This window comes from Sus scrofa, chromosome 3, assembly GCF_000003025.6.
Source record: "Sus scrofa isolate TJ Tabasco breed Duroc chromosome 3, Sscrofa11.1, whole genome shotgun sequence".
NCBI classification, from domain to species: Eukaryota; Metazoa; Chordata; class Mammalia; order Artiodactyla; family Suidae; genus Sus; species Sus scrofa.
Genome location: NC_010445.4, coordinates 3,090,308 through 3,118,017, shown reverse-complemented (window position 1 = coordinate 3,118,017; position 27,710 = coordinate 3,090,308). Strand labels below are relative to the sequence as shown.

The 27,710-nt window shown below is 58.8% G+C and overlaps 1 protein-coding gene across 4 annotated transcripts in view; it reads right to left on the bottom strand.

Moving 5' to 3' along the window:
* Positions 1 to 27,710, bottom strand: part of SDK1 (sidekick cell adhesion molecule 1) — a 513,421-nt gene that overhangs the window by 209,821 nt on the left and 275,890 nt on the right. For all 4 annotated transcript variants that reach the window (XM_021087982.1, XM_021087980.1, XM_021087981.1 and 1 more), the window contains exons 5-12: positions 22,351 to 22,462; positions 21,505 to 21,695; positions 15,206 to 15,289; positions 11,714 to 11,908; positions 8,869 to 8,985; positions 7,042 to 7,209; positions 4,926 to 5,028; positions 2,696 to 2,872 (exon numbers count right to left, since the gene is read on the bottom strand). In XM_021087982.1, coding sequence (XP_020943641.1) covers positions 2,696 to 2,872; positions 4,926 to 5,028; positions 7,042 to 7,209; positions 8,869 to 8,985; positions 11,714 to 11,908; positions 15,206 to 15,289; positions 21,505 to 21,695; positions 22,351 to 22,462 — 1,147 coding nt within the window. The remainder of the gene's footprint in view (positions 1 to 2,695; positions 2,873 to 4,925; positions 5,029 to 7,041; positions 7,210 to 8,868; positions 8,986 to 11,713; positions 11,909 to 15,205; positions 15,290 to 21,504; positions 21,696 to 22,350; positions 22,463 to 27,710) is intronic.

Sequence of the window (27,710 nt, the reverse complement as noted above, 5' to 3'; positions counted from 1 at the left end):
TTGCAGACGCAGCTCAGATCCCACGTTGCTGTGGCTCTGGCATAGGCTGGTGGCTATGGCTCCGATTCGACCCCTAGCCTGGGAACCTCCATATGCCTCAGGAGCGGCTCAAGAAAAGGCAAAAGGCAAAAAATAAAATAAAATAAAATAATAATTTCCAAGACTGGAACTCAGAGGCTATGCCTCTCGGGAAGGGATGAGCCCGACCCCCAGAAAGTAGTCCTGCTCAGTGGCACCAAGTGACCCAAAGCCACCACAGCCGGGGAGTGGGGCCAGGCTGCCTCGGGCACTGATGGGCCCCTGCTTGCGCCGTGACCGAGGCCTCGAGGGCTCAGCAGCAGACGCAGCCATGACAGAGGGTCAGGAGAATTCAGTCACAGTCTAAGTAGGAGGAAACAGAGACATGTCCTGGCCCAGGGGTGGCGGGGAGGGTGCTGTTGATGGCAGGAGGAATGTTGTGTGGAAGGGGAGGCACAGGAGGAGCTGGGGGCCTGCCGCACGCTGGGCTCCCGGCCAGGATTTACAAACGCTGGTCAAGGAGCCCCTCGGCAGCAACCTTGAAGGTCAGTGGCAAGGCACCCGGTTCTCGGTGGAGAAAACAGAGGCTGAGCTCACCGCCCAGAGCCACACGGCTCAGTGAACGTCAGGAAGGGCCTCCAGGCCGGCCTCCCTCGGGGCAGCTGGTAGCCCTGCGGGGGCTTCGACTTCTCCCCGGGGGCCCTGGGTGCGGGGTCACCCCACCCCCCACCCCCGCCCCGTGCCAGGCTCGCTGTGAAGAGGAGAGCAAAACAACAGGAGAGCAAGCCCGCCGCCCGTCCGCTTCTGCAAAGCCCACTTGTAACGCTCCTAATTTCTGCCTTTAACAAAGTAGCTTTTAACTCGAGTGGAGAGGCTGGGGAAGCAGGCTTTCAGGCTCCCCTGAAGGACACCATTTAGCCGTAAGTACCTCTCCGTCACGTTGGCAATGTGAGATTGTTTCTCTCCGTCATCCGAGTGGATCGGGGAAACGCCGCTGAGCTGGACGTGAACGTGCCCTGAGAGGCACAGAGTGGGCCCCGTGGGAATTCTGCCGACTGTCACTACTGCTGTCATCGCGGGTGCGCCGAGGTAAGACCCTACTGGATCCAAACCTGCACCCTGAGCTCCATCTCTGCCCATGTGTTCCGGTTCGGAGGAGGGCTCATCGCAGGAACGCCTCCCAGCGAACACCTGTCATCCACATCGGCTCTCTCACCCGCTGTACCTACGCTGGTGTGAACCGCTGTGAATCACGAATCTGCAAGGATTCCTCTCTTCAGAGAAGAGGGGTTTTAGCACTACAGAGCGTCTATTATTTTATGGATACAGCCACGTTTGCTGAAAAAAATGTATTTGACTTAGAGGAAATCAAATAAGGAAACAGCAGGGAAGAGATGGAAACGAGGACGACATAAAAATTGCGCGGAACCAAAAGAATGCACGGTCCTGGAGGCACGCGACGTGGCTTCTGCTGACAGAGTCTTTATGAAATGCTAACACTTATTTATTTGGTACCAATGATGGGTGATCTCGGAATTCTCAAAGGTCGTTTAAAAACACGTGCGTAGCACAGCCCGTTACGCGAATTCACTGGTCCCGGGCGCCAACATCAACAGTTTTTCAGAGCCCCTTGTGAGCTGTGGACGGAGGAGGAGGAAAGGTACGGGCCCGAGCAAGGGGTGGGCGCCCAGCTCTCGACTGCCGGGGAGGGGCAGCCCCGGGCAGGCGAGCAGCTAAGGGAAGACGAGGGCGTGAGCAGAATGGCTAGGGGGTCGCCGAGGGCCGGCAACACACACGTTCACTCAACCCACCAACCTGCATTTATGGAGCACCTAAGGTATGCCAGACACGCCAGCACTCAAAATGCAGCGCTGTGCCACTGTCTCCTCGGGAGGGTGCTCAGTGCTGACGAGGTTGGCGGCAGGTGCAGGGCGGGAGGGAAGGCGCCTCCCTGCGTCTGGTGCGGGAAGGGATCTGGCGGCCACTCTCAGAGGATGCCCTTCCGGTAGGGATGACAGAGGCCCGGGGCCAAGCTGTGGGGGCAGCAGAGGCTGAGGAGACGGGGTCCAGGGGCCCAGGAGGGCAGGCGGAGCCCAGGGTCAGAGGCTCCAGAGGCTGGAGACCCAGCGCTTCCAGGCACATCACACGCCCCAGCGGCTCCTCTGGGGCTGCAGGCACCCGAGCGTCAGGACTCACCAGGGCGACCTCTGCTCCCAACCAGTGACTGAGCCCTGCCGAGAGCAAGGTCGTCCTGGAGAGGGACCGCCTGGAGGCACAACAGGGCTTTCCTGGGTTCGGGAGGTACCACGGCTGGACTCTCTGGAATGCCCATCAGATACCAGCTGCCCGTCAAGAACCTGACAGAGCTGCTGGTGCAGCTACGTGTGCAGCAAACACGAAGAGGTGGGGGGGGGGAGGTGCTTGGCGCTGGGCGGGCAGTTGGGTTTTTTTCCATGTTTAAGTCCCTGGCCAGAGCCTAGGATCCAAAGGCAAATGAGACGCGTCCCTGTCCTCCGCGTGATCGGGCGACTTGAGGGAAGGGCTTTGTCTACAGAGCCCTGCCGGGACGGCGGGGGGCAGAGGCCAGCGAGGCAGACCGCTCTGACCTGCCTTCTCCGGGCCGCTGGACGCGGGGCGGCGGTGCCGGGACGGAACGCAGAGCGGGCACGGTACTCACATCACCTCCAGACGGGCCGCCCTGGAGTCGTTGCCGCCCTCGGAGACGACGTCGCAGGTGTAGTCCCCGATGTCGCCCGACCACGTCTGGCTGATGAGGAGGGACCCGTCCTTCTCCACCACGATCCTGGAGCTGCCCGGCGGGGCGATGACCGCGTTGTCCTTCTTCCAGACGTAGCTGCGGGCGAGCACGTCCCGAGTCAGGACCTTGCCGGCCGGTCCTCCCCCGGGGGCTACACCGCAAGCAACCGACCCCCTCGGAGACACAGCGAAAGCCGCCGCCAAACTGTGCTCTTTAAAAGCCGAATTTTAAGGTATGTGGATTATACATTTTAAGAAGTAAAAAAAAAGTGGGGAAGCAACCAGCTGTCTTGGTCACACCCCAGGACAGCGGAGACAAGCGTGACGTCGCTCTGTCTCTGAGTTTAGGAGGGGACATCCGGGGCCGCAACGGCGCCTCCTGCTCCTGGAGGACGGGGTGCTCCCTGCACGGGAGAGGCGACATCCCCAGGGCGCCACGACTCAACTTCGGGAGCGAACAGGTCCCACCCCGTAAACATGTTTTCTTAAAATCCAACCACTGCGGCCCTGAAACCTCCGCCGCTTCCCCTTTCACTTCTCTGTGAGAGTCTAGTACACGTTTCAGAGGGAGACACCCTAAGAGCCTGTCCAACCTTTGGATGTCAGTGGACAGGGGCCCCCCACGAGCCACCGCGAATTGAGACCGAGGTGCTGGCCTGGATGTCCAAAGCGCACCGGTTCTTTAAAGGCTTCATACACACAGAGCACCGTTCACTAGCTGCTCATCGCCCACGACCCCGGGCAGAAGAGGCCGGATCCCACACGAAGGCTGGGGGCAGCTGCTCATTCGGGGTGGCACTCAGCGGCCATCGTCCTCGACCCGTGCTCCAGTGGTGGGGGTGGGGCAGAGGAAGCTGGCAGGTGTGCCAGAGAGTGAGCACCTGGGGGCAGTGGAACCTGGCAGAGGGGGCCCCCCGAGAGTGAGCACAGAACCCCTTCTCAGGGAGGAAGCGCCACATCTGTCTGTTTCATCGCAGTAAAAAGCTGCGCGAAAACCACTACGGTCCTGGGGGTTCCGGGTGTGCCCTCAGGGCATCAGGAAACCCGCCCGCCTGTCCTGTCCTCTGTTGTTCCCTCGGGTGACAGGGGACACTCCCAAATCACCTGGAAACGGATTCTTTTCCAGAATCCAGGAATTCTCGGGGCACTCTCTAACTTGTTGGGTTTTGTTTGTTTTGCATTCAACACCCTTGTAACTTGGCCAGACTTGGGTTCTGAGCTCCGGGGAACTCGAGCGAGCCAGGCAGGGCTCTGGAAAGTCATGATTTGCCAAGAAGAGTGAGCGGACGGCTGCGTCTCCAGATGCAGTCAGGGACGCGTGCGCCAGAGCCAGCGCCAGCGCCCTCCGCTCAGCGTGACGCACGCCAGAGGGGAGGGCACCTGGATTCTCTCATTTGGTGCCCTCTGTGCCTCCGGGGCTAAGGCCACACCGAAAATACTAGGGCGGCAGTATGTTTTTCTAGATTCATTTTCAAGGCTGGTTCTCAAAATTAAAAACGATTTCGAAAGTGGCAGCTCTTTAGGAAGATGCTGGCCACCGAGAGCCATCAGTGCCTGCTGCCACGAGTCTCCCCGGACTGTCCCATCTTTCACCACGACCTTCCAGTCTGAGTCAAACAAGGACGGGATGTCACCACCCCTGACTGAGGGCATCTGTACGTTCCCTGGCCCCTCTGTCAGGTGCGTCTTCCCCTGTGCGCGCTGGGTAACCCCAGCTGCCTCTCCCACGTGGAGCTCCCCACGGCCGACTCCCGGGCAGCCGCCCTCGGAGGACGGAAAAGCCCACGAGCCCAGCCCAGCCCTCTCGCAAACAGTGCTGGAATCCCATTCGATTCCTCTGGATTTTTCTCTCATTAACTATCAGCCTCTGACAAGTACGTTTTACAGATAGTGTATTAACCTTGGCAGAGGAATCATGAAAAGCTGTATTGAAGCCACGGAGTGGAACACAGCTCCCTGTAAATAATACATAAGGCTGGGGTGGAAAATGGGATTTGTGTGATTAATAGCGGCGCCCGGGACCGCACGCCGCCGCAATCAGGGATCTGCGGCTGAAATCCGAGTTCCTGCGGGGCCTCCCTTCTCATCTCTGCTGCGCTCCTGAGCTCACGGAATATGAACGCGCCCCAATGGTAAGGGACCGAGCTGACCGGAGAGACACGCGGGGGTCGTGGGTGGCTCCGCAGTGCAGCGCCGCTGTGGTCCCCTTAATCACCACGCTGTCCTCCGGGGGCCTCACGATGGACGTCCGATCTGGAAGGGCACAAGTCACACTCAGGTCACAGGCTCAAGCCCCTCTTCCCTGGGCGGGGCGGCGGGGGCGCGGCGCGGGGGGGATCGGTCACCTGACATCAAAACCTCCTCGTTTTTTCTTTTTCCAGCAACACCAAGAGCGAGCCTTCTCGGCTCCGCGCTGGGCCCTCTGCACCCTCCGGGGAAAACCAGAAGGAAGCTTGTGGGCAGCTCTTTAGTGGGTTCTACGTGCCCGCAAAGAGTCTGGACCCTCTCCCGAGAAAATCAGCTCTCTGGCCGTCCTGCTTTTCTCTGTCCACCCTGACTCGGCCAGGGGCTCTCCTTCCCGCTGCTGCACCTCAACCCCCAACAGGCCACTGAGTGTCCTGGCATCACGTCTCCCAAAGATCAGAAGGAAAGCAGAGGCTCAGAGCCCAGTGTCCCTGCCTGATGCCGCGGGGCCACTGAGGACTGGGGACTGGGGCTGTGTCGGCCGCCCAGCTGGCCACAGCTGCCACAGCCAAGGTCCGGGCGACCCCCCTGCGGTGTCCCTGCTCGTCACACCTCTAGGGGGTGCTGCTCTGGCACCATGAACTGAGCCCAAAACCTGAATCTCGAATCTGTGTTCAGGGCCCGGCCCGACTGCTTATTAGCGGGGCGTCACAGGCGTGCCTCTGAGCTGGGCTCTCGGGTCCCTGAAGGCGGAGGCGGGGGTCCCACACGCTTGGACAGAACAGGGAGGTAAGGCCTGGGAAGAGCCTTCTGCCCCCCGCAGGCCACACGGCGCCGTGCCAACCACCCTAGTGTTGTTAGGACTTTGCATCTTACTGAGTGACCTGCAGAGACACAGACCTAAGTTCTCCACTTCATCCTGGGGACACGTGACGAGTCAGAAACGGGTGGCAGAACGGACCACCACACCAACAAAACCTCTTTTCAGTTCTTCACGCTATTGGACTTGGATCCATTTCTTTTGAACGCGTGATATTTTTAGAACACCTAATACATTAGAAAGGGTCACTTATCAAAGTGGACAGCAAGTATGGCATAGAACACGCTGGCCAGATGTGAAACAGAGCACAACAGTTTCACTTTCCTTCAAGGCGGTACTTTCACCAGTTATTCACTTGGGCAAGCTAAAATTTCCTTTCCTCCTATAGACAGCCCTACAAAATCTATTACTGCGTACTATCTCTTGCATTTTTTTTTTTTTTGGTCTTTTTAGGGCTATACCCACAGCATATGGAGGTTCCCAGGCTAGGGGTCGAATCGGAGCTGCAGCTGCTGGCCTGCACCACAGCCACAGCAACGCCAGATCCTTGACTCACGGAGCGAGGCCAGGGAGTGAACCCACAACCTCATGGTTCCTAGTCGGATTTGTTAACCACTGAGCCATGACGGGACCTCCGTGTCTCTTGCATTTTGAACAGTTTTTTAGTAATAGAGATTTGGATGAAGCAGGGAGGAAAAACTTGATCAGCCAGTGAGGCTAAATGCTTAGAAATCCAATCTTTAGGTTCCGGACAACAATTCATGCTGCATTTCAGAGAGCTGTGGTGTAAACAGAAGAAAAAGAAAACAGCTGGAAAGCCCACCAAGATCTTTCTCTCCGTTCACTCCTGACACGTGTAGTGCACGAGGTGTGTCTTAGTTGGCTGTCAGGATCGTACAGGAAAAAACCTTCCCTCTGGGATTTTAATTCTGGACCCGTTGTTCTTTATGATGCTGATAAAATTAGCCAACCCGGGCGTTTTGACGTTTGAGCTAGTTTGGGATAACATTGCCCCTCCACTAACAAGTTAATCTTTTCTCTCTCCTGAAATGTCCCCAGTTAAATCTCGGAATACATTTTCTCATTATTCTTTTAGAAGCTGAAAAATTAATTACTCAACAGATTTCTCTAAATTAGTGGTAAAAAAAAAAATGACTGTCCCCCGATTAGATTAGAGGGTCCAAGGGCATGCTGACACCCCAGGCGCGGATGACAATTAAGCCGCCAGGAGCAGGAGGCGGCACGGGCACGGGGGTCCTTACTCCACACGGTGAGCGTGGCAGACGCGCGCAGGGACCCCTCTGCGTTGGCTGCATGGCACGTATAGTTGCCCGCGTCCTGGATGAAGACGGGGGTTATCTGCAGGCCCCCAGACTCGAGGAGCATGAACCTAGGAATCCGCACAGAGCCACTGGCCAAAATCTGGTTTCCTGAGGAACAGAGAAAACAGGACTGTTAGACCTGAGTGGTTGCCCCCGAGAAAATAACTCCAGGAAACCATCAGAAGAAAGTGGAAAGTTTACGCACAAAAATAAGCAAAGCAGGAGGTCCCGTTGCGGTGCAGTGGAAATGAATCTGACTGGGAACCACGAGGCCGAGGGTTCGATCCCTGGCCTCGCTCTGCAGGTTAAGAATCTGGCATTGCCATGAGCTGTGGTGTAGGTCGCAGACGTGGCTTGGATTTGGCGTGGCTGTGGCTGTGGTGCAGGCCCCCCAGCTGTAGCTCCGATTCGCCCCCGAGCCTGGGAACCTCCATATGCCGTGGGTGCGGCCCTAAAACAGCGAAAAAGACAATAAATAAGTAAAAACATCCAAGGCAGTCTGCTTTAGCCTCGGTGAGAAGAAGAGAAACCAAGTACACCCTCACGGCCCCAAACTGAGAGATGCGGTTGAACCAATTCTGATCCGTGTGCGTGATCGTTCCACGTGGGTGACTTCTGTTGCGTGTTCTCCACATTTCTACGCGTTTGAAAATGTTCTCTATAAAGCTCTTATGACATATTCTAAATCAGGGACGACAAGAGGAAAACACATAAAGTGAAAGAACCCCTTTCTCCTGACTCATCGGGAGCTTCCCAGATCTCCCGTCGACACGCGCTGGTAGAGCAGATGAGTCAGACCTGTGAGGGCTGGGAAGTCACCAAGTGGTTTTCCGGGCAGAAAAAATGGGTAAGTTTTTTTCCTTTTTTTTTTTTTTAAGGGCTGCTCCTGCAGCATATGGAAGTTTCCAGGACAGGGGTCGAATCAGAGCTGCAGCTGCCGGCCTCCGCCACAGTCACAGTCTTGCTGGATCCAAGCTGCATCTGCAACCCACTCGGCAGCTCTGCAGCAACGCCAGATTGTTAGCCAGGGGAACGAGGCCAGGATCCAACCGAGTCCTCGTGGACACCAGTCGGGTTGGTTACTGCTGAGCCACAGCGGGAACTCCCCCCAAATAGGGAAGTTTTGAAGTTTTTACCCGACACGGTCAAGACCTGTTCATCTACGGGGATGAACCCAACTCAGCTCGGGCCTATCGGGGACGGGCTGCGTGCTGTTTGTGAGCAGCAGGGGTGCCGAGCAGGTGGCGGGGCTGCGGGAGCTGCAGGAGCGCCCGAGGCAGGCGAGCCGCCACTTCCCTGGGAACTGAAGGTACAGTCGCGTCTGGCACCCTGCTGAGCACGCACCCCCCCCCCCCCCCCCCCGCTCCTCGGCCAGAACTACCTTTCCTAACACAGCAGGATACGCGTCTTAACTCTGAGTGTTACCCAGGAGGAAGTCCTTCCTTTCTCAACGGGGAAGCACGGCTGAAATCTGGCACCTGGGGTTGGAAGGAGCCCTTCAGGCCTAGGGTACCGAGCAAGGGCCTGACCAGCAGAGCCAAGCTGGCAGAGTTTAAAGAAATGTGCTTCCGCTTCCAGTCTGTGGCCTCATGCACACAGGATCTGGCCGGACCGATGCCCCCGTGCCTGGCATCCGGTCCCTGTCAGGTGCCCCAATAGGGGCTACTTACTCCCCGCCGCCGCGCGAGCGGATGGGGGGGCACACACGACCCTGGCCGGCTGGGCTCCCCCCTTGATGGCCGCGCCCTGTGGCACACGGCTGCTTACCTCTCCTCCACGTGATGGCAGGTCTGGGAGCTCCGGACACCTGGCACCTCAGAACGGCTGTCATCCCGTCCGTCACCGTGGTGTCCGCTGGAGGCTGGGTAAAGGCTGGTGCAACGTCTAGGCAGAGGAGGTGGACAGGGAATAGTCAGCGTGCCGTCCCTCTGAAATGCTCAGACCCGCCCGGCGGCCCGTCCCCCGGGCTTGTACAGAACGGATCGCAGAGGACACCGCAGCGATGCAGACGAGACCCTCCCAGGAGCGGCCGCACCCTCCCGCTGCACGTCCCCCAGGAACCGGGCATCTCGGTAACAACCGAGACTCAGACGGTCTCGGGACGTAAGAGACACACAGTGGGAAGGGCGGGGAGAAGCGCTTAGACGAACGTCAAAGCGAAGAGAGAGAAACCAGATAGGTGGTTTTCATTACTTAAAAAAAATCGAAAAAGCTAATTTCTGAATATTAAGCATTATCCAAAAGATGACAGTCTCTCGCTTTCTGGGACCTGTTCCGCAAAGTAAAATAACCAGATTCCAAGGACTTTGGGAAAGTGTTTCTGGGAAGTGCTGTGGGTCCCCTCGTCCATGGGAGGCCACACGCGCCTCCAGCCTCCAAGTGTCCGGCCCAGACCAGGCGAGCGGGGCAGCTCGGGCTGCCGCAGGGAGGGCTCGGCCAGCCCCCACTACTTTGTGAAGAACCCCCCACCCCACGGCTGCATCTCCCAGACCTTGTCCCCACGGTCTCCGGGCCGATGCCCCAGGGGAAGAGGTGGCAGGACTCTGGCCCGGGCACAGTTGCCCTTCCTGCTGCTTGTCCACCTCCAAAGTGCACCCTGGACCCACAGCTTCCCCCCCGCCTCGGGTGCCTCCACCTGGACCAGGGGCCTCCCACTGGTCTCGACGCTTCCGCTCGTCCCCGCAGGATCCGCTCCGCACCAGGCCCTGGGCATCCTTGGAAAGCCATAAACGACACAGGCCACTGCCCACCTCGAAGCCCCACAGGCCCCGCATCCCCGCCAGCCCACCTCCTGCCACAGCCTGGGCCTGTCTCACCTGCACACACCTGCCGCCCGTTACCCCACCCCTGTCCCCACATCCCCAAGTCTGCAGCACCGGCTCCTCTCCACCTCCAGGCGTCGGCTCCAGTAAGAACTTCTGTCCACCCCCCGCAGAGCTTCCTTCCCCGGAGGCACTTTCTCTGCGGGGCGCTCACAGAACGTGCTGGAACGTGCTGCCCTTCGCCCCCCCCCCCGCCCCTCGTCCTGGGTTAGGGTTAGAAAACCTCGCTGTCCTCCTCACAGCTCTGACCCGAGCCTCACAGACCAGAGGATCTGCCCCAGATGCTCAATACACATTTGCTAAGCGAAACGAGTGGGTATTGATTGTTACACACCATGTTTTTCTTTCATTACAGGGGCTCTAATCAAAAAAAAAAAAAAAAAAAAATCCGTTTTGCAAAACCCTGTCCTTACAAGAGAGAGAACGAATGTGCGTCACGTTCTCGTGACCACGTGTTTATCTGCTCGGTCACCAGTTGCCGTGGTAACCAGGTTAGGCAGCACCATCCTTTAAATTTCCAAAATGACCCTTCTAAGAACCCTGTGAACCGGGGGGGGGCTATTTCCGTTTTGAGGACAAAACTGAGGCCGAGAGAAATCAGGTGACCTGCTCTGGGTGTCTCAGGAGAGCAGGGTCTGCAGACACTGCCAGGGGCCCAACCCGGCCGGTCACCCGCTTCTGTAAATAAAGGTGAAGGCACGGCCACGCCCTCGCGCTCAAAAGCCTCTGCGCTGCTGCCTTGGCCGCCGAGGGCGGAGGGGAGGACGAGCAACCGCAACCGCGTCCCTCGAAGCCGAGACTAGGTACCATCTGGCCTTTTCCGAAAGAGCCTGGCCCCCCTGCCCCACTACATCCTGGCCCCCCAATCCCCGACAGGCTTAGATAATTATGACTGATCCAAACTCACTTTCCGGCTTAAGTTCCCAGCGTGATTTCTACCGCTTGAAGCGGTACAGGCTTCCTGCCCTGCACAGCGAGGAAGAGATCTGAGCCCGGGCCAGGCTGGGGAAGAGAGCCCTGGTTTTACCAAAACAAACGCATGAGCCTAGAACTCTCTGGTCGGTCTCTTCACAGTCGTGGCTGACGAGAGCCACAGGCCCCGTGCACAGGCGCAGGGGTTGCTTTCTGGGACGGCTGCTGCCTGTGAGCAGGGCAGCATTTTGCCTCCAAAAGGGCACACGTGAAAGGCAGGATTCCACACTCGCTAAATTCTACTTCGTTTTAGAAGAACAATATTGTAACTGCGGGAGATTAAAAAGAAAACCCACAGATACAATGAAAACCTTTACTTTATTTTTGAAAGAATCAATGCATTTCTGTGAATGGGGTCATAAAAGGACCTCACAGAAGACCTGTAATTGCTCCGTAAAACTGAAATGCAGAATGAATATAAAAAATGGGAAAAAGATAGCAAGAAAAGGGACAGGAATGAGTGGCTCATTTGACAGACCTTCCAGTTTCGTCCAGAAAGATAGGGAGTTTGTCCCCACTTCTCAATGAAACAGTGTCTCAAGTGGTGGGAGAACCAAGGCCCTGGGGACCAGGGGCCCGGGGTGGGGACGGCTGGGTGTGCTCCCTGCTCCTGGGGTTCGGCAGGGCTTCCCCAGGGGACCCGGGCAGGGGGGCACCGTGGGGTCTGAGGGGTGGCTCTCCCCCCGGCCACCTCTGGCTACAGTCCCGTCCGTGCATCTCAGGGGCGGAATGGACACTGGTGTTTTCTGATGCATCTCTGGGGCAAAGGTCGGGAAGCCAGCCCAGAGGGCCCGGCCCCGGGGACGGGCAGTACTCACTGGTGACGTCCAGGTAGGTGGAGGTCTGGGCCTCCCCGCCTTCGTTACTGGCAAAGCACTGGAAGATTCCGGAGTCCTCCGGACGCAGCTTCTGGATGCGCAGGCCTCCCGCCGGGAGCGCTTGGTAGCGGGGGTTCCGGAGCTTGTGGACGGAGACGGCATCCTTGTACCACTGGAGGGCGGGAGGGGGGACCCCTGCGTGGACGTGGACATAATCGGGCATTTAAAACAATCAACGTTCAAGAACTCCTGGCACGAGGACCGCGGCGAAACGTTCCCGGGGCTGAAATGGCAGGAGGTCGGCACCGCTGTCTCATCTGGCAGCCCCTTTAAGTGTGCTGTCCCTGTCACTTTGCTCATCGTCTGTGGGGACGGGGACGGAGAGGCATGAGGGCGGCGCGGCGGCGGCCGTGGATTCTCCCGGCGCCCCCCCACGGCCGGGTGCCCCGGTCCAGCCGTGACTGCCCACCAGAGGGTCGGGGGGGCCTCTGTGCTCCGCAGGGCCTGACTCGGCTGCTCGGGACAGGGTCGCGGTCGGGAGAGACGGGAGCCACGGCGTCCAGGCGGCCCTCGCCCGCTGCGCCAGCACTGACCCGGCCTGTCTGTGGTCAGGGCTGCAAAGGGCGTGGCGAACATTACGCATCAGTATCCACAAAACCGCTAGTGGCCGGCACGTGGCGTAAGCTGGATGCACTGCGTCGACCAGCACAATGACGGTACCGAGACGACTGCCGCCTCTGCGACCCGAGTGACGGTTGGCTGTGGTGGCAGGGGACGGGGCTGGGGAGCCGCGGAGTGCGTGACAAGCACAGGAGGTGCCCGTGGACCAGGGCGAGGAGACGGAGGTGGAAAAGCGGCCGTGGCCCTCGAGAGCGATGCCGGTGCAGAGGACGAGGGGAGTCCTGCACCCGAGAGTGGAGGGCCGAGCCCCGGCCAAGGCTGACCACGAGGGCGAGGCTCAGCGGCCAGCTGCACCCTCCTGATGACATCAGCGAGGGCCTCGGCCTCCGGCCAGACATGGGCTGAGGTTGGGTCTGGGGGTTTGCGCTGGACAAGGCCCTGGGGCAGAACCCGGGCTGTAAAGCAAGGGGCCATCCTGAGGCCGGGAGCATGAGAATCTCTGCTGCGCATGCCCCACGTGGCTGTGGTCAGTGCAGTGACCAGGCGACAGCACACTGTTCCCTGGGGGCCTTGCTGCCTGGGAGACGCCAGACTCCTGCTCTTGGGGGCTCCTCTGGGTGCCCGGGAGCAGCTGGGGGAAGACTGTGTCCCTTCTCCTAGAAGCCAGGAAGGGTCAGGCCACCCAAGACGGCAGACTAGAGAGGCCGTCATGGAGCCAGAGACCCAGGCTCTCAAGGCAGCCAGTCCGTGGCGTTCCCGTCCTGGCTCAGCGGTCACAAACCCCACTGGGATCCATGAGGAGGTGGGTTCGATTCCTGGCCTCGCTCAGTGGGTGAAGGATCCGGCATTGCTGTGGTGTAGCCCGGCGGCTGCAGCTCTGATTTGACCCCTAGATGGAGAACCTCCATCAGCTGTGGGTGTGGCCCTAAAAAAGGGGGAAAGAGAAAAAGACAGCGGTCCTGAGCTTTGGGCCCCCCATGCTTGCCGAGGGCCCGGGGGGGCAAAGTGGAGAAACAACTGGGCTTCTTTCTAGATCTCAGAGGGACCTGTGCCGTGGCCTCCCTGAATATCAAATGAGCTTAAAACACCTGACAAGAGTCGGGAAAGGCACACCCAAATCCCTTGCCGTAAGACGCCATGGAGGTGTGACCCGTCTTCTTTAATAAACAGAGTTACTGTCGTGGAATATCGCCAGGTAATGTATCCTCTGATTCTCTTCTTTGCCTTTGCCATGTTTCCTGTCACTTGTCATTAAATCAGGAAATTAAAAAAAATGCACTTCAAGGTAAACGCATACCCAATGCACGTAAAATCTCATAATAGCAATTACATGATGTGGCTTTCATAAAGAATAACCACTTCACTTGCTGCCATACCTTCGCTGTCAAAATTAACGGAAAGCAGTAAATTACACGACGGCAGCGCAATGCTGAACGACCCGCTCAGTCTACCTTCCTAAGCCTATACCTAACGAGCCGTTTACTCTGGAGACGTCACGTGAGCACCTTCTCCTGTCAAGGGGAGAGCTTGGGATTGTCAGTCACTGAAAAATAATTGTTAGTACACAGGGACCGACGGGTCTTTCTATTTTGGGGCAACTTCATGTCATAAACAGAAATCTCATCCCCGCAGTACTGCAGCCTCGTTTCTAAAACGGAAGCCCTCTAAATATTTTATAGCTTCGCCTTCACAGAGCTGCTGGCCCTAAAAAGCTGGTGTTTGTACAGAAGAGAGAGGGGGCCGTTTCCACTTGGAAGTCTCCTGCCTCTCCTGGCTCCGTCCTCTCCCCTCCCCCGCTGCCCCCGGCAGAGCCAGAACAGGGGACAGAGATGGGACAGGGCTGCTAAGGGCGCTGGCGGGGGAGGGGTGGGGGCTGGCACCAGAGCCGCCCCCCTGGCCAAATGGCTCTTCCAGGCCGGGGGGCTGTCCTGGGAGGCAGGGCGGGTGGGGAGGAAGGGACCCAGGGGTGCCCCCCACCCCCATGCTGGCCCTCCGCCCTGCCCTGGGCGGCAGCGCCCCACTCCTTCTGGGGAACGGAAAGTGGTGGCACCTGATGTGTCTGTTCTGAGTCCCAGGGCCTCGGGTCTCAGGGAGAAGCCGGCGTCCCGGCTGAGCGCTCTCCCAGGGTTTGCTGTCCTGCGTGTAGGGCAAGTTAATCTCGGAAGGAGCTGATCTGAAGACCTACAGAGGTGTCAGCAACCCAGGCCCTTCAAGCTCTTGGACGAAGATCCCTCCCTCGGGACGGACAGGAACTAACACGAAGGGGCCTTTTCTTGCCTCCATGGAATATCGTGGAATATGATAAACGTGGGCTTGTTTATGAATCTGCCGGAAAAGCCGGCATCTGTCTGGTCGGGGCGTTTAGCGCAACGGCTCGTGTGCGGGACGTGCGGTGGGGACAGTGGGCCGGTAGGAATCGAGGCACAGAACAGAAGGCAGAACCTCCTGGAGAGCAAAGGAAGCTGACCCACAGCTGAAAAGGCAGAGCAGCAGGAAGATGTCCTGTTCGGAGCCGTTAGACCGGTCTCTCTTCTCACAGTGCGGCTGTGGCTGCCCCTCCAGTCACCCCAGGGATGGGAGGGACCTTCCCGCCCCTGAGCCTCGGGGGTCACGGGACCTGGTCTCCGCTGGGACAGATGGGACTGGGCTTTCCTTGCTGTTCCCTTGGGTAAATATTATTAGCCCTGTTCTGCAGGTGAGGTCACAAGAGCTCAGCAAGGTCAGACGCCTCCCCCAGGGTCGGACGCGCAGTAACGGAGCCCTACTCCACGCCGAGGACCCCGTTTCCCACCGGAGGGCGGCTCTGCCCTGGGTTCGCCACTTCCCACCCCCCACCTCCCGGCGGCACCACCCCGCTGGCTCCCCACTCACCCATGGCTCCACACGCGAGGTCCACGGTTTCCTCCACTTCCACTAAAATCCGACTCTCGGGTTCAGCGGTAAAATACGGTGGCTCTTTAAACAAGAAGAAAACAAAACGGCCCCTCAGCAAAAGAAGCATAGTCCAGGAGACCTTTGCAGCCTCAGAGAGTCTGAACTCCCTTTACAAACTACTTCTGAAAACTTCACGAGCTACCGTCCAGCACACAGACTCGGGATGCGGGGAGCAGAGGCCAAAGGCGATTTATAGGCCAAGGTTTCAGAAAGCAAACTGCTACTCAGGGCCATGGCTACTTTTCAGTTTATGGGCTTGAATCACGGAATATCTTAATTCACACGTTGGAAGGACTCTCCCATGAGGTTCATAAAGGTTTATATTTACAACACAGTATTTTATAGGCTAGTTTGTTTCAGTATCTAAACTAAACAACAACTCACGGAGCATGTCAAATAAAGCACCACAGCCAGGCACCCAGCCTGCATCGGCGAACAGGGCAGCCTATTAACATATTTTTTTTAAAGTCTTAGTATTTCTTCTTCTCCAAAATAAAGATTTAATACTTCAGTGGAATGCAAAATAACGCCTAAAGGAAGAGAGAAAATGGGCCTCTCGTGCATCTTTAGCCGCAAAGGAAACTCAGCCGCTTGCATATCTCGATACCCCGCTCGCTCGTTCAACACCAAAAAAGCACTGGTTGTATCAAGCAGTGAATTTCCTAGGCGAGTAAACGGCAACGTTTTTCTCCGTTTATTTGGCAGGGACTCAACGGTGACACGGCCAAGTTCGTCCAGTCTAAGGTAGTTGTGATTTCATTATCATGATAACGAGAGGCAGCTATTGTCACTTTCTGTGTGATTATTAATTTCTGGGCTCAGATCCCATGTTGCCGTGGCTGTGGTGTAGGCCGGCAGCTGCAGCTCCGATTCGATCCCTAGCCTGGAAACCTCCATATGCCTCGGGTGCGGCCCTGAAAAGACATAAAGACAAAAAAAAAAAAAAAAGAATGAAGTGAAAACATGAGCATCTGCCTCTGAGTCCCACGCGCTTGCAAGGAGTAACGGGAAGATCCGGCCGCTCCTGCGGTCAGCTCCCCCGACGGTGACAGCCTGGGGCTCTACTCCAACCGACATCCTGACGCGAAAGGACAGCCTGCTGCGCTCCCACGTGCCCAGGCCTGCCTGTACGAGTGTGTGCACGCGCGCGCGCGTGTGTGTGTTTGGTCCCTCGCATGCTCACCAAGTGTGCCCGTCTGTGCGGCGGCAGGGCACTCCCGCAGCCCCTCTGTGACCCCGCCCACCTCAGGGCCCCTCCGGCCTCAGGCCACCCCCCCCAGCTCTCCGGTGCCAGTTCCGTCACTTCAGGAACGTTACCTACGGAGGCAAACGGTAGGTAACCCACGGAACTGGCTGCTTCCACCCAGCACAACTCCCCTGAGACTCAAGGAGCTGCACTCCAACGGTGAAAATCCATACGGACGGCTGCTCGGAGTCTGCAGGCCAGACCACCCCTGGGCGCTGCCACGATGCTGCCTGGCCCCTGGTCCATGTCCACCTTTGCTGAGCAGTGCCCAGGGCTTCCCCAGGTGCCAAGAGGAATCCGCCTGGGGTCAGAGGTAAGGGACATTTATGCAGTGACCTTGGGCGGGTCCCAGCTGACCCAAGACCTGGCTCCGGGGCTGGAGGGGCCTTAGGGAGCCCCCGGCCTGGCCAGGGCCACTCCTCTCCCAGCCCTGTGCCCACCACCTGGCCAGATCCCCTGGCGCCTGGTCTGAGCTCACGGCCCTGTAGTCCCTGTAGCACCAAGCACAGAGCCGCCAGGCCCTGGGCACGTCTGGCTGCAGAGACACAGGCCGGCCACGTGCTCCCTGTGTCTCTGCAGCCAACGCCCAGGCCCGTTTTAGTGGATGAAAATGGGGGAGGCCAGCAATGCTCACTAGTTACTGATTCTCCTGCCTTTTCCAGAAAGTTCCCCAGATGGCCGAGCGAGCACAGTAGGGGTGGAGCTGCCGAAGGCCTCCAAGACCCCCTTGGCTCCGGATCTAATTCCATAACCCCCCATCCCCCCAGGCACAACTTCGGTCCCTGCTGACTCTACGCCAGCCCAGCTCAACAGAGCTCAGGGGCCCTCCTCCCCCCTCAGCCACTCCTGCGCACAGGCGGCTCTGCGGACAGGACAGCGCGGGCGCGTCCGCCAGCAATGACCGAGCTGGAGGGGGCGGAGAGTCTGCTGTGAACCAGCCGTCCTGGCCACGGACTTTGCGTCCACTCCATCTTCGAAGGGCAAGTGCGAGTCTTAGCTAATCGGCAACAGCTCTTTCTAGAATGGGTACCCTGCCAACGCAGACACACACTGGACGGCGGCAAATTTATCTCAGCGGCAGCCAACGCCGCTGGGGGTTGAAACGAACACTATGAAGTCATCAGGAAAATGTTCTCATCCACGTGGAACCGAAGAAAAGGCCAGCCACGCAGGGGGTCCTCCGCCCCCAGGGGCCCTGCAAGTGGTCCTCCGCCCCCAGGGCCTCGGGCAGTCCTGAGCAGCATCCCGCAGGCTCTCCCGCCCAGAGGCGGGCTCCGGTTTTGGCCTGAGTTGCAGGGCCCGTCCTGCTGTCGGCTCCTCTCTCCCAGGAAGCACCTCAGCAGGCAGCGCACCCTCTTGTGTGCCCTTCACCTGCTTCACCGCCCACACTCAGGCGCCCTGGCCCACTGGGGTGGGCAGAATGGCCCCCGGAGATGTCCACCCCATCACCTGTGGATGTGCTGTGCCACACGGCAAGGGGACTCCACTGATGTCACCAAGGCCATGGAGATGCCACAGGCAACGAGTTTGTTAGTTTAATAGCAGTTAAGATACTGAAGTTTCTGAATGATTTGTGTGTGAAAAACCAGAATACACTTGAGATGGAGAGAGAGAGCTCTGCTCAGTCGTCACGCTCACCCACCCGAGATCCCGAGCAGAAGAGAAGGCGGCAGCGCGTGGGGAGAGGCACCCTTGGAGGAGGGCACGCGTGTGAGCCACACGCCCGGCCGGACCAGGTCTGTCGGCTGGACGGGGAAGCAGACCCGCTGCGCCCACAGGGTCTAAGGCGCTGAGGCGTGGGTAGGAGGTGCCACCGCCACCCTTACCCCCAGAAAGAAGCACCCCTGCCACGGGCGGTGAGACACACCCTGATTTCAGAGGCAGTGACCACGGGGGTAAAGTGCCACCACCGTTGGTGAATCCCTAAGACAGCGTGCCGTGTTCCACAGTCCTAGCACCAGCTTGCACAGCTGCCACCGTGTCCTGCGATGCTCAGAACACCACAGGCTGGAATCACTTGCTGCAGGGCCACCGTGCCAGATTGGACCCCGGCGGCCCCAGGCAACGAGTGGTGCAGTGAGTCGGGACCCAGAGCCGTCCCCTAGGTCTGGCGCATCTCTGTCCTGGGCGGGGGGTGGGGTCCATCTGCAGGACAAAGGCCAGGACTGCCCACCCCCTCCCTGGTGACAAGTCCACAGAAGCAAGTGGCCACAAGCGAAAGGAGTCCTCGGGGCACATGGACCACTAACAGGTGAGCGGGGCCTGGGGAGGCCACTGGTCCCTAGCAAGGCGTGCGGGGCTGGGGCTGGCCCCCTGAGAAGCAGCCCTAGCCGGGGTCCCGCCAGTGCTTTAGTGGAAGGCGACAGAGGTCAGCGGAGAAAGAGCACGTTACCAAGGCGGCTTCTGCTGGGCGACTGCGCGGACGCCCTGGGAAAGCGCTGGAAGCCAGCGTGGAGCACAAGCTCCAGGTTCTGCCCCCACCCCTGGGCTGCTATCGGCTCTCTCTGGGGGGATTCAACCCAGCACGGGTAACCTGTCACAGCAGGAGCCCGGCCCCACACAGCTGGCTCCCTGACCCCGCACAGAGGGCATCCTGGCCCCCACTGGCCAGAAAAGGTGGCCCAGGAAGGAAAGGGACACTCGAGCTGCAGCAGCAGGTGGGGAGGGACATGGTGGCCGGCAAGGTGTCTGCCTCCCCATGTGGTGTGGGCGCGTGGTGTGGGGTGCTTACTGTGTGGGGTGAATGGTATAGGATGCGTGGTGGGTGCTTGGTGTGTGGAGTAGGGTGCGTGGTGTGGGGTGCTTAGTGTGTGTGTGTGGGGGGGGTGCGTGGAGACGGGGAGGGGCAGGTCAGGAAGAGGGTGTTGAAACAGCAGTGGGCTCAGCGCAGGGCAGGGCGGGGGGAACAGCAGAGGGACCGCCAGACCCAGGAGGCCGCCCTCCCTGCAGCGTGGAGCGTCCCGCCTGGGCCCCCCATCCGCAGTCAGACCCCGTGTTCTGTTCGAAGCTCAGAAATTAAGCAACAGAGCAGGGACGCCGACGGGCAGGATCAACAGCCCCAGGCAGCCTGTCGGGGCCCACCCGAGGGAAATAAGGAAAGTGGACGCCAATCCGGCTCTGCGCCGTCCACCCACACGGCGCCTCCGGGCTCCCGCACGGGCACCCCTCTTCCCGTGGACCCTCCCCGCGTGCCGGGCTGGGTTGTGCTCTCCCGGCCACTCCGCACGGATAGAGGCGCTTCCGGGCCTTCCCAGGACCGTTCTGCCAAATCCCACCTGTCGCAGCAAATTCCTGTGAATAAAGGGGTTTAGATCAACCTCGCAGAGGCGCGTGTGCCTGTGTGCCTTTAAAAGCCCGAACGCCGGGAGGGGGCAACGCAGGGGAACCCAGGACAACCTGCTCTGAACTCCAGACGAAAAGGCAAGACCCGAGGTCACGCCATAGAGGTCAGTATTTTTGGAAGGAATGATGAAAACAAACGTGCTGGTTTGCAGGGAGACGCACAGCCCCTTTGTTTAAACGATTTTAAAACGGTGTGACACGAAAGAGCCCTGTCTGCTGGAGGGTCACACGACACAAAGTCAAACTCGGGCTCCGCCCGTGACGCCCCTCACTCACCCACCCCTGGAAAGGGCCTCGCCCGGAGCGCGGGGGCTGGTTTACGCCGCCAACGTCCGGAGGAGAAAGGCGGACGGCCCGGCTCCCCAGCACAGGGTCAACAGGGCTCGTGACTCCGAGCCGCTCCTCGGACGCTTTTAAGATTCCTGAACGTCCTTCTGAGGGTCTGCGTCCCATGAGTTTGGCAGCGTCGTTTTCAGGCTGCAGAGCCATTTCCTAAAGATTTATAGGAAAGTGACACACTCCAGGCCAACTGCCTCTTAGGCAGTATTTCTTCACACGCGCGGTCATTTCTCATGAAAATGCAAGCTTTAATTTTTCTGAATTGGTTTGCAAAGTGGCAGGCGTGTTACACGAGGAGCTGCTGCTCCGGGAGGGCTCCGCCTGTGGGACCGTCCCCGCCAGGGCCCCCTTATCCGCACCCAGGAGACGAGCAGAGGTGTTCCTGGGCTCTTAGTGCAGGTCCCTGTGCTGGGGACCACGGCCACTACAGAGGCCGAGAGTGTGACAGGGGCTGAAAAAACGACAGACGTCAAGACCCGAGCCTCACAATTTAATGCCATCTTATAACCTGAAGAGAGGCTGAGGACTCCCCGGGTCAGCGTGCAAGGCCGACTCCCAAACACCGACACCTGGCAGCACTTAGAGCAGCTCAGATGGGCCCAAGTTCGTCTCTTCCTGCTCTGGTTTAAGGAGGACACAAGGTTCCAAGAAGCAGCTCTGTTCTCACTTTTTGATTTAACAAAAGGCAACATCCAAGACTTACTTTCTTCTGGGTCAAAAAAAAAAAAAAAAAAAAAAATAATGCGAATTCATCTCTGAACACTGATCATAACGGCCAAACAGGAGTTATAGAAAAGCTTAGCGGCAGAAGGGCCAGCGCAGGAAGGTCACAAACAAGCCAAGGATTTTTTTTTTTCCTTTGCTTTTTACGGCTGCACTGCAGCATACAGAGGTTCCCAGGCTAGGGGTCCAATCGGAGCTGCAGCTGCCGGCCTACACCACAGCGCACGGCAACACCGGATCCTTAACCCACTGAGCGAAGCCAAGGGACCGAATTTGCGTCCTCATGGGTACAGTTGGGTTCGCTAACCACTGAACCACGATGGGAACACCCAACATGCCACAGAGTTTCATTCTATTTTCCAAGCTTTCCGACTGGAAGTTTTCAGAAGAACATTGCTTGGGAGTATTCAGCTCATTGGATTTAATGCATTTATATTCTTGGGGAAAAAATAGGCTGAATTTGGGAGGGACACTCGACTTCCCCTCCACGTGCAGAGTGACGCCGAGGATGGTGAAGTACAGGTGTTAACTATGCAGTTCCCACTGACTGGGGAGGGGGGGTGCTCCCGGGTGCCCACGGCGTTACCTATGATGGAGAGGAAGGCCTGGGCTCTGGCAGGCTCGAAAGGGCTCCCCGGCAGCGCCGCCTCGCAGACATACGGCCCGGTGTCCGAGGAGGTCGGGGTGCTGATGGTGAGGCGTCTTCCAAAGCTGTGCAGCCCACTGGTGACGGGCACCCCGTTTCTCTTCCAGGTCACCCTCAGCTCCTCCAGAGGCCTGTGAGGAGGAAGGGCGTTAGGGACAATCGTGGTGGGTCATGCAGATGGTGACGGCCTTTCAGGCCTCAGCGCCCGCCAGACACAGCTAATTCTACCAGGGTCCACGGTGGGTGAACGATGGACATTTAAAAATCCATCCAGACAGAACTGCGCTCCCTCGGGGCCCGCATCCACCACACAGGCTGCTCAAGGGCTGTTGAGCAGGGCTGGCTAATTGCAGCAGCGACGGACCAGAAGTGCTAACGATGCCATTTGCTCGGGAAGAGGGTGATTAAAATAAACACAGGAGGCATGATGGTGGGGGCTCGATTCTGGGGGACCCCTCCTGGGCCGAGGACACCCAGGGCTGCAGAGGAGAAGAGGCTCAACTCTTAAAACCCGCTCGCCTCTGTTCCGCTCGGCTAGCGTCTGAGAAGGGGCCTCCACCAGGACCACGGCTACACCGGGGCGCGCTGCTCTCCAACGCGAGCGCTCCGCTCAACAGGAACGTCGCAGGATGAGGCTTGGGGAGAAGCCAGCACATCCGCGGGCCGTGGTGGTGCTCACGGCCCATCGGGATGAACGAGACTGGCACTGCCAGGGGCGCAGGCCACCCGTGGCAGCGTCTTCCCAGCCAAGGGGCGGTGGATCGGGGCTCCGTGGGGCTGCCCTACCTGGCGCTGGCGATGCACTCCAGGGTCGCCTCACTGGACCCGGCCACCACACTTCTGTTGCGCGGAGGGATCACGATGACGGGGCCCGTGGCTTCCGGCGTGCCAGCCTCTCCTGCGGCAGAAAAAGCAAAAGCCCATGGTACCCTTGGAGGCACAGAAGGCGTGAGGATCAGAAGGTGACACCTGCCGCTCTGACGGGACACCCAGCATCTCGGGACCCGCCCCAGTCCTGCTCTCTGGTCTTTACCCACCAGAGGCGCCCGGGGTGGAACCTACAGCCCCAAAGCCAACGTCCTGCCTAGAAACCAAGGGAACCGGGAGCCTCCCGCTGCTGCTTGGCGCACTGCGGCAGAAGGTGCTTGCTGACTTTATTTATTGAAGACTTTGCTTATCGAGTTCCTCGTCTACCTGCTGCTTTCAAATGCATTCAATTCCAACAAGAGCATCCCCGGCATCGGGCCCTCTGCCAGGCTCGCGTGGCCCGAGACGCGGCCGGCTCTCTAAACAATCCCATCGGCAAGGAGCCGACTGAGTTCAGCACGGCCCGCAATCCCCGCCCTCCGAGAGGAAGCATCCCGAATCCTTCTCTACGGCGTGTGTATCAAACTGTAAATAATTGAGCTCGGATCTGGCGACAAGGGCGGAAAAAGCGTGACACGTTTTTGCCCCTTTTCTGTCAAATATATGTAATAGCAAAATTAAGCCTCTGACAGTTCCCATTCCTATTGTTTGTTTAGGGAAAAAGAAGACTGATCAAACATTTCTAGAACAGGGATTTAATGACGGGTGGGGGATGGAGGAGACAGGAGATAAAAATAATACACATCACAGCACACGCTGTAGGACCTCATGCCGCGAACAGCCGAGGACTCAGGAAGGTTCCAGCCGCCGGCAGGGGGTCAGGCGCACCCAGAGAAGAGCAGCAAGAGAGGCCTGGCCCCCTTACCAACACCGATTTCCCACGGCTCTGTGTTCTGGCTTTCACTGCCTAAGCAGTATGCATTTCTGGATTAAAGCATCATGTGAATTTTTTTAAAAAGCTTGATATAGGCAAAGCCAAGAAATCAATCTTTTAAACCGATACATTGATTCCATTACAGGAAGGCCATTTCGAACACCCTGAGGTCTCCGGGAAGGCGCGAGGCAGCCCTCACCTTCCCAAGCCCGGAGGCCTCGGTGGAGAGCGTCCCCAGCCACCCAACGCTTGGGAAACGGTGGAGACCGAGGGGCGGTTATCGGATCTCCGAGGAGATGCCGGAGCACAGGTGCACACGTGACGGGACAAAGGACAAGGGCTGCGTGCTGCCGGATGACCAGCCCGCCTGTCATCTGCGAAGGCGCTGATGAGAGAAATGACCTGAGATGCTAATATTTGCAAATAGTCATGTGCAGTGAGAGCGAGCGGCAGGGAGCGCGGAGGTCACCGAGCGAGGTGCCAACGTGGCATTCACCATCCCCGCGGCGGGCAGGAGGGAAACCCGTGCTCAGCATTTGTACTGCGGGAGGACAGTCCCCGGCCGGACACCCGCCAGGACACGTGACAGATACGCGCCAAGTCTGAGTCCACAGCCCCCCTGGGGACGAGCGGAACCAAAGCTGCCAGAGCCCCTCGCCAGGCCTCCAGGGACACCGATGGAAAGAGCGAGAGGAAGGGGTTCTGAACCAGGATTCGCCCACGACAGTAACTTCTACCTGTGCCGCACTCCCACTGCTTCAAGTGCCCTCGCCCCGTGGGGTGGACAGGACAGGTGAGGAACCAGCTCATTTTGGGGTGGGTCAAGGTCAGGCTGTTCCCAGATCAGGCCTCCTGCCCCCACCCCTTTGTTCTTTCTGGTGACGCGCGAATCACACGTGACACTTGGGAGAAGCAGGTGCAAGAGGGTGCAGATGACATGGGACGGCTCCTAAAAGGAGAGCTCCTCACACACACGCGCGAGGTCCACACGTGCTGGAAAGGTGACCTTGACTTAGGAAGCTGTGACAGCAGGACCAAAGCAAGGCCGTCTGACAGCCCAGCCGGCGCCGTAACCATGCTTCAGGAAGACTGCAGGGAGGACCCAGGATCCAGCACTCCCCGAGGGCATGATGCTGGCGCTCATTATTCCTTGAAAAAAATGGTTTTCGAATTCCAGCCAAATTGTATGTGCATGTGGATTAAAGGAACAGCACAGAGGCCTTGGCCTCCCACGCAGGCTGCCGAGGGATGTGCCCACGGGCGCCTTGCGCCCAGCACGGCAAAGAGAGCGGCACTTCACCTCTGCAGGCCCCCTTTCTGACCCTCTCCACGGGGCGCTCCATACTTGTCCTGGGTGGCATCTGGAATTGTTCCCGAGGCCTGAAGCCGGAGCCTGCCGGCTGCAGCTGCGGGGAGCCAGCCCGCACGGGGCTCAGAGCAGCCTCACTGCCCTATAGGCCTCCTGGCAGGATCTTTGCAGCGCACAGGAAACACAGCCCTGAAAGAGTGTGGCTTTCCAGAACGAATGAGAAAGCAGACCTTTTTGGCTTTCTCTGTTAGAACCACCATTCTGAGGGCAGAGCACGGCTGAGGATCTGGTAAACCCACCTCAAGAGGTCTTCACGGCAGGCGGCTCCTTCCCTCCCTGGGCGCCTGGACAGCCATGAGCTCAGCAGCGCCCCCGCCAGGAGATGCTGAGTCACTGCCCTGGACACAAAACTGCAAGAGCAAAAAGCACACCCGTGCAGGAGGTACAGGTCCACCAGAGTCGCCTCTGGGGCGGAAAGAGGGCGGAGGGACAACTGCCAGGAGCGCCAAGATTAGGGAGACTCCTCTCCGGCTCCTCGGTGCCTCAGGCGTCTTTATCTTTGGGGTTCGTGCCCACGTAAAAGTGGGTGCCCACCCGGCACAGCAGCTGGTGGGGCCGCCAGGGCCACTCAAACCTCTAAATCCTCTTGTTCCTCAAACGACTGGTCTAAAACTTGCAGGAGTGAACGCGACAGATCAGGCTGAGAACAGCAGGGAGTGGAGGCCCTCGGAGAGCACTCGGGGCTGAGCTGGGGGCCCCTCAACAGCCATCAGTGATGACACCTGCCACTGACCAGATGACACGGCAGGCACACATGTGCTTGAGAATTCAGGTCACTGGCTGCCTGGGCAGAGCAGGGAGTGGCTCCTCTCGGGCCAGGCCCGTGGGTACTCGGCTCGTCTGGCTGTCACCTCACGGCAGGGCCATGTTCTGTGGGGGGATCGGTCCACCTTCTGGAATGAGGAGGGCGATGTGTGCTGGGCATCTCTGTACGAAGCAAATGCCTGGGCCACGGGAGCCCTTCGGTGAGTGGGGTCGAATGAAGAACTAAGGCCTGTCGAAACAGAACTCAGCCGGTTATTGTTATCGGGTCATTATCGCCATAAGAAGACGAGAGAAGCGAGTGCTCCCACGTCGAGGGCACGCGTGAGGCCCTGCATGAGCGCTGGGGACGCGAGGTTTACCTGCACGCGGACAGGGGTCAGCGAGGTCCAGGAGGTGCAGCTTTAGCGGAGGAAGAGGGCGCGTGGGCAGAACAAGCAGGCGGAGGCGGGGCTGGGGGAGCCCGGAGGGGGCGTGCGGCCGCTAGACCAAGCCCGGGGAAAGGCTTGAGCTGGGGCCTCCGAGGATGGACAGGCAACCACAGGCGGAGGCGTGGCGGGGGGAGGCATGTCAGAGACAGAAAGAAGGTGGAAATCGGGCTGGCCTGCTGCGAAAACTGCACGTCGTTCTTGAGGCTGCTGGAGAGTGGGGCCGGGGCTGGCCGCAGAGGAAGGCAGGGCCCTTGCGACGGAGCGTGGCCCTCATCCAGTAAGAAGCGGAGGGTCGCCGACCGGCTGTGAGGGGCAAGCTGGGTGGAGGCGGCAGGAGACAGAAGCGGGAAAGGGGTGGCAGCCGGGTTTGTGCACAGAGACACTCCAGTTTCCGGCTCGCGCGGTCTGGGTGGACACGTAGAAGAAAGAGCAGAGCTGGGGTGATGACGTGAGGGTGGAGGAGAGGAAGCCGGGGTCTCCCCGCAGGTGCCTGTGGGGCCGGGGCCGGCCAGCAGCACGGGTGGAGGGGTGGCTGGAATTCAGGAGACAGGGCGGCACCCTGGAGGGAAGACAGGCTCGGATCAAAGCCCAGGCAGCACGGAGCCTCGGACGGCAGCCCAGGGAGCGCACAGGGAGCCTGGACAACGGGCGGTCAGGCAGGGGAGGAAGGACGGGGAGCAGGCTGTCCCTGCTCCCAAACGGACAGGAGCTCTCGCCCTTACAATCGAGGCCGCTCGCGCTCCGTTTGTGAAGATGGGCCTTCGCGTTTGCTTGCGGGACACTGGCCAAGGAGCTCAGAGCCGAGTGTAAGTCAACCTTGTGAGCTTCACCAGGCGCTGCTCTGCACGGCGGCGCGCACCAGACATGGCCCAACGGGAGCCACGCTTTTGTGCAGCCCCACAGTTCAGCTTCTGCCAGCGGGCGGGCTCCGGCCATTTTCAACCGGCCTCCAACGACACAAGCACAGTTTAGTTGGTCAGTCTGCTGTGCTGCTTGACCTCCTTCCATGCATGGCAGGGCACACGGGCGCTCTTTTGGAGGACGGGTGAAACCAGCTCCAAGACGTCTGACTTAAAGAAAACCCAGCGGCTTTTCTGCTCATCCATTGCTCGTGCAACCACTTGGGTCTGCAGTATGGAAACCGCCTGGCAGTGGGATCAAGCGCTTTCCTGCCTGTAATGGCATCTCAACAGGTTTGTCTGATCTCCTGCCACCGCGGGGCACCCGCGTCTTCGTTGCTCAAACCTGGCAGAGCTGAACCCTCCAGGGTGCATATTTGTTGAGAGACCAGGCGATGTGTGCGTATGTGCATATTTGTGCGTGTGTGTGTACTATATGCATATATACAATCCCCAAGAACCCACAGAAATGATTGTTATTTTCGTGGACACGGCCTCAGTAAAAGGTGTATGGGCGGCAGAAAAACCAGGTCATTCCGTTGGATTCCAAGAGGTGAGTTTCTCAAGGCAGAACCTGGGCAATTATTACTATTGTTATTATTATTATTATTATTATTATTGGTGGCCATGGTGCACAGCGGTCCCCAGACCAGGGATGGAACCCAGGCTGCAGCAGCGACATCGCCGAGTCCTAACCCCTAGACCACCAGGGAACTCCCAGAACCAGAGCGATGGTAAGATGCACTTTATTGCGAAACCAAAATACAGTGCGGGCATGTTCTCCTGATTGGAAAAGCCGTGTTCACCGACTAGAAAGTTCCTTCCACCTTTATGGTCCCCAGGTTCACGTTTCGGTCTCTACTCACCCAGCTCCCGACGGGTGAGGTGAGCGTGTACATTTCTGGGGGAATTTCTGTCGTGTGCGGGGACGTGGCTAAGGAAAC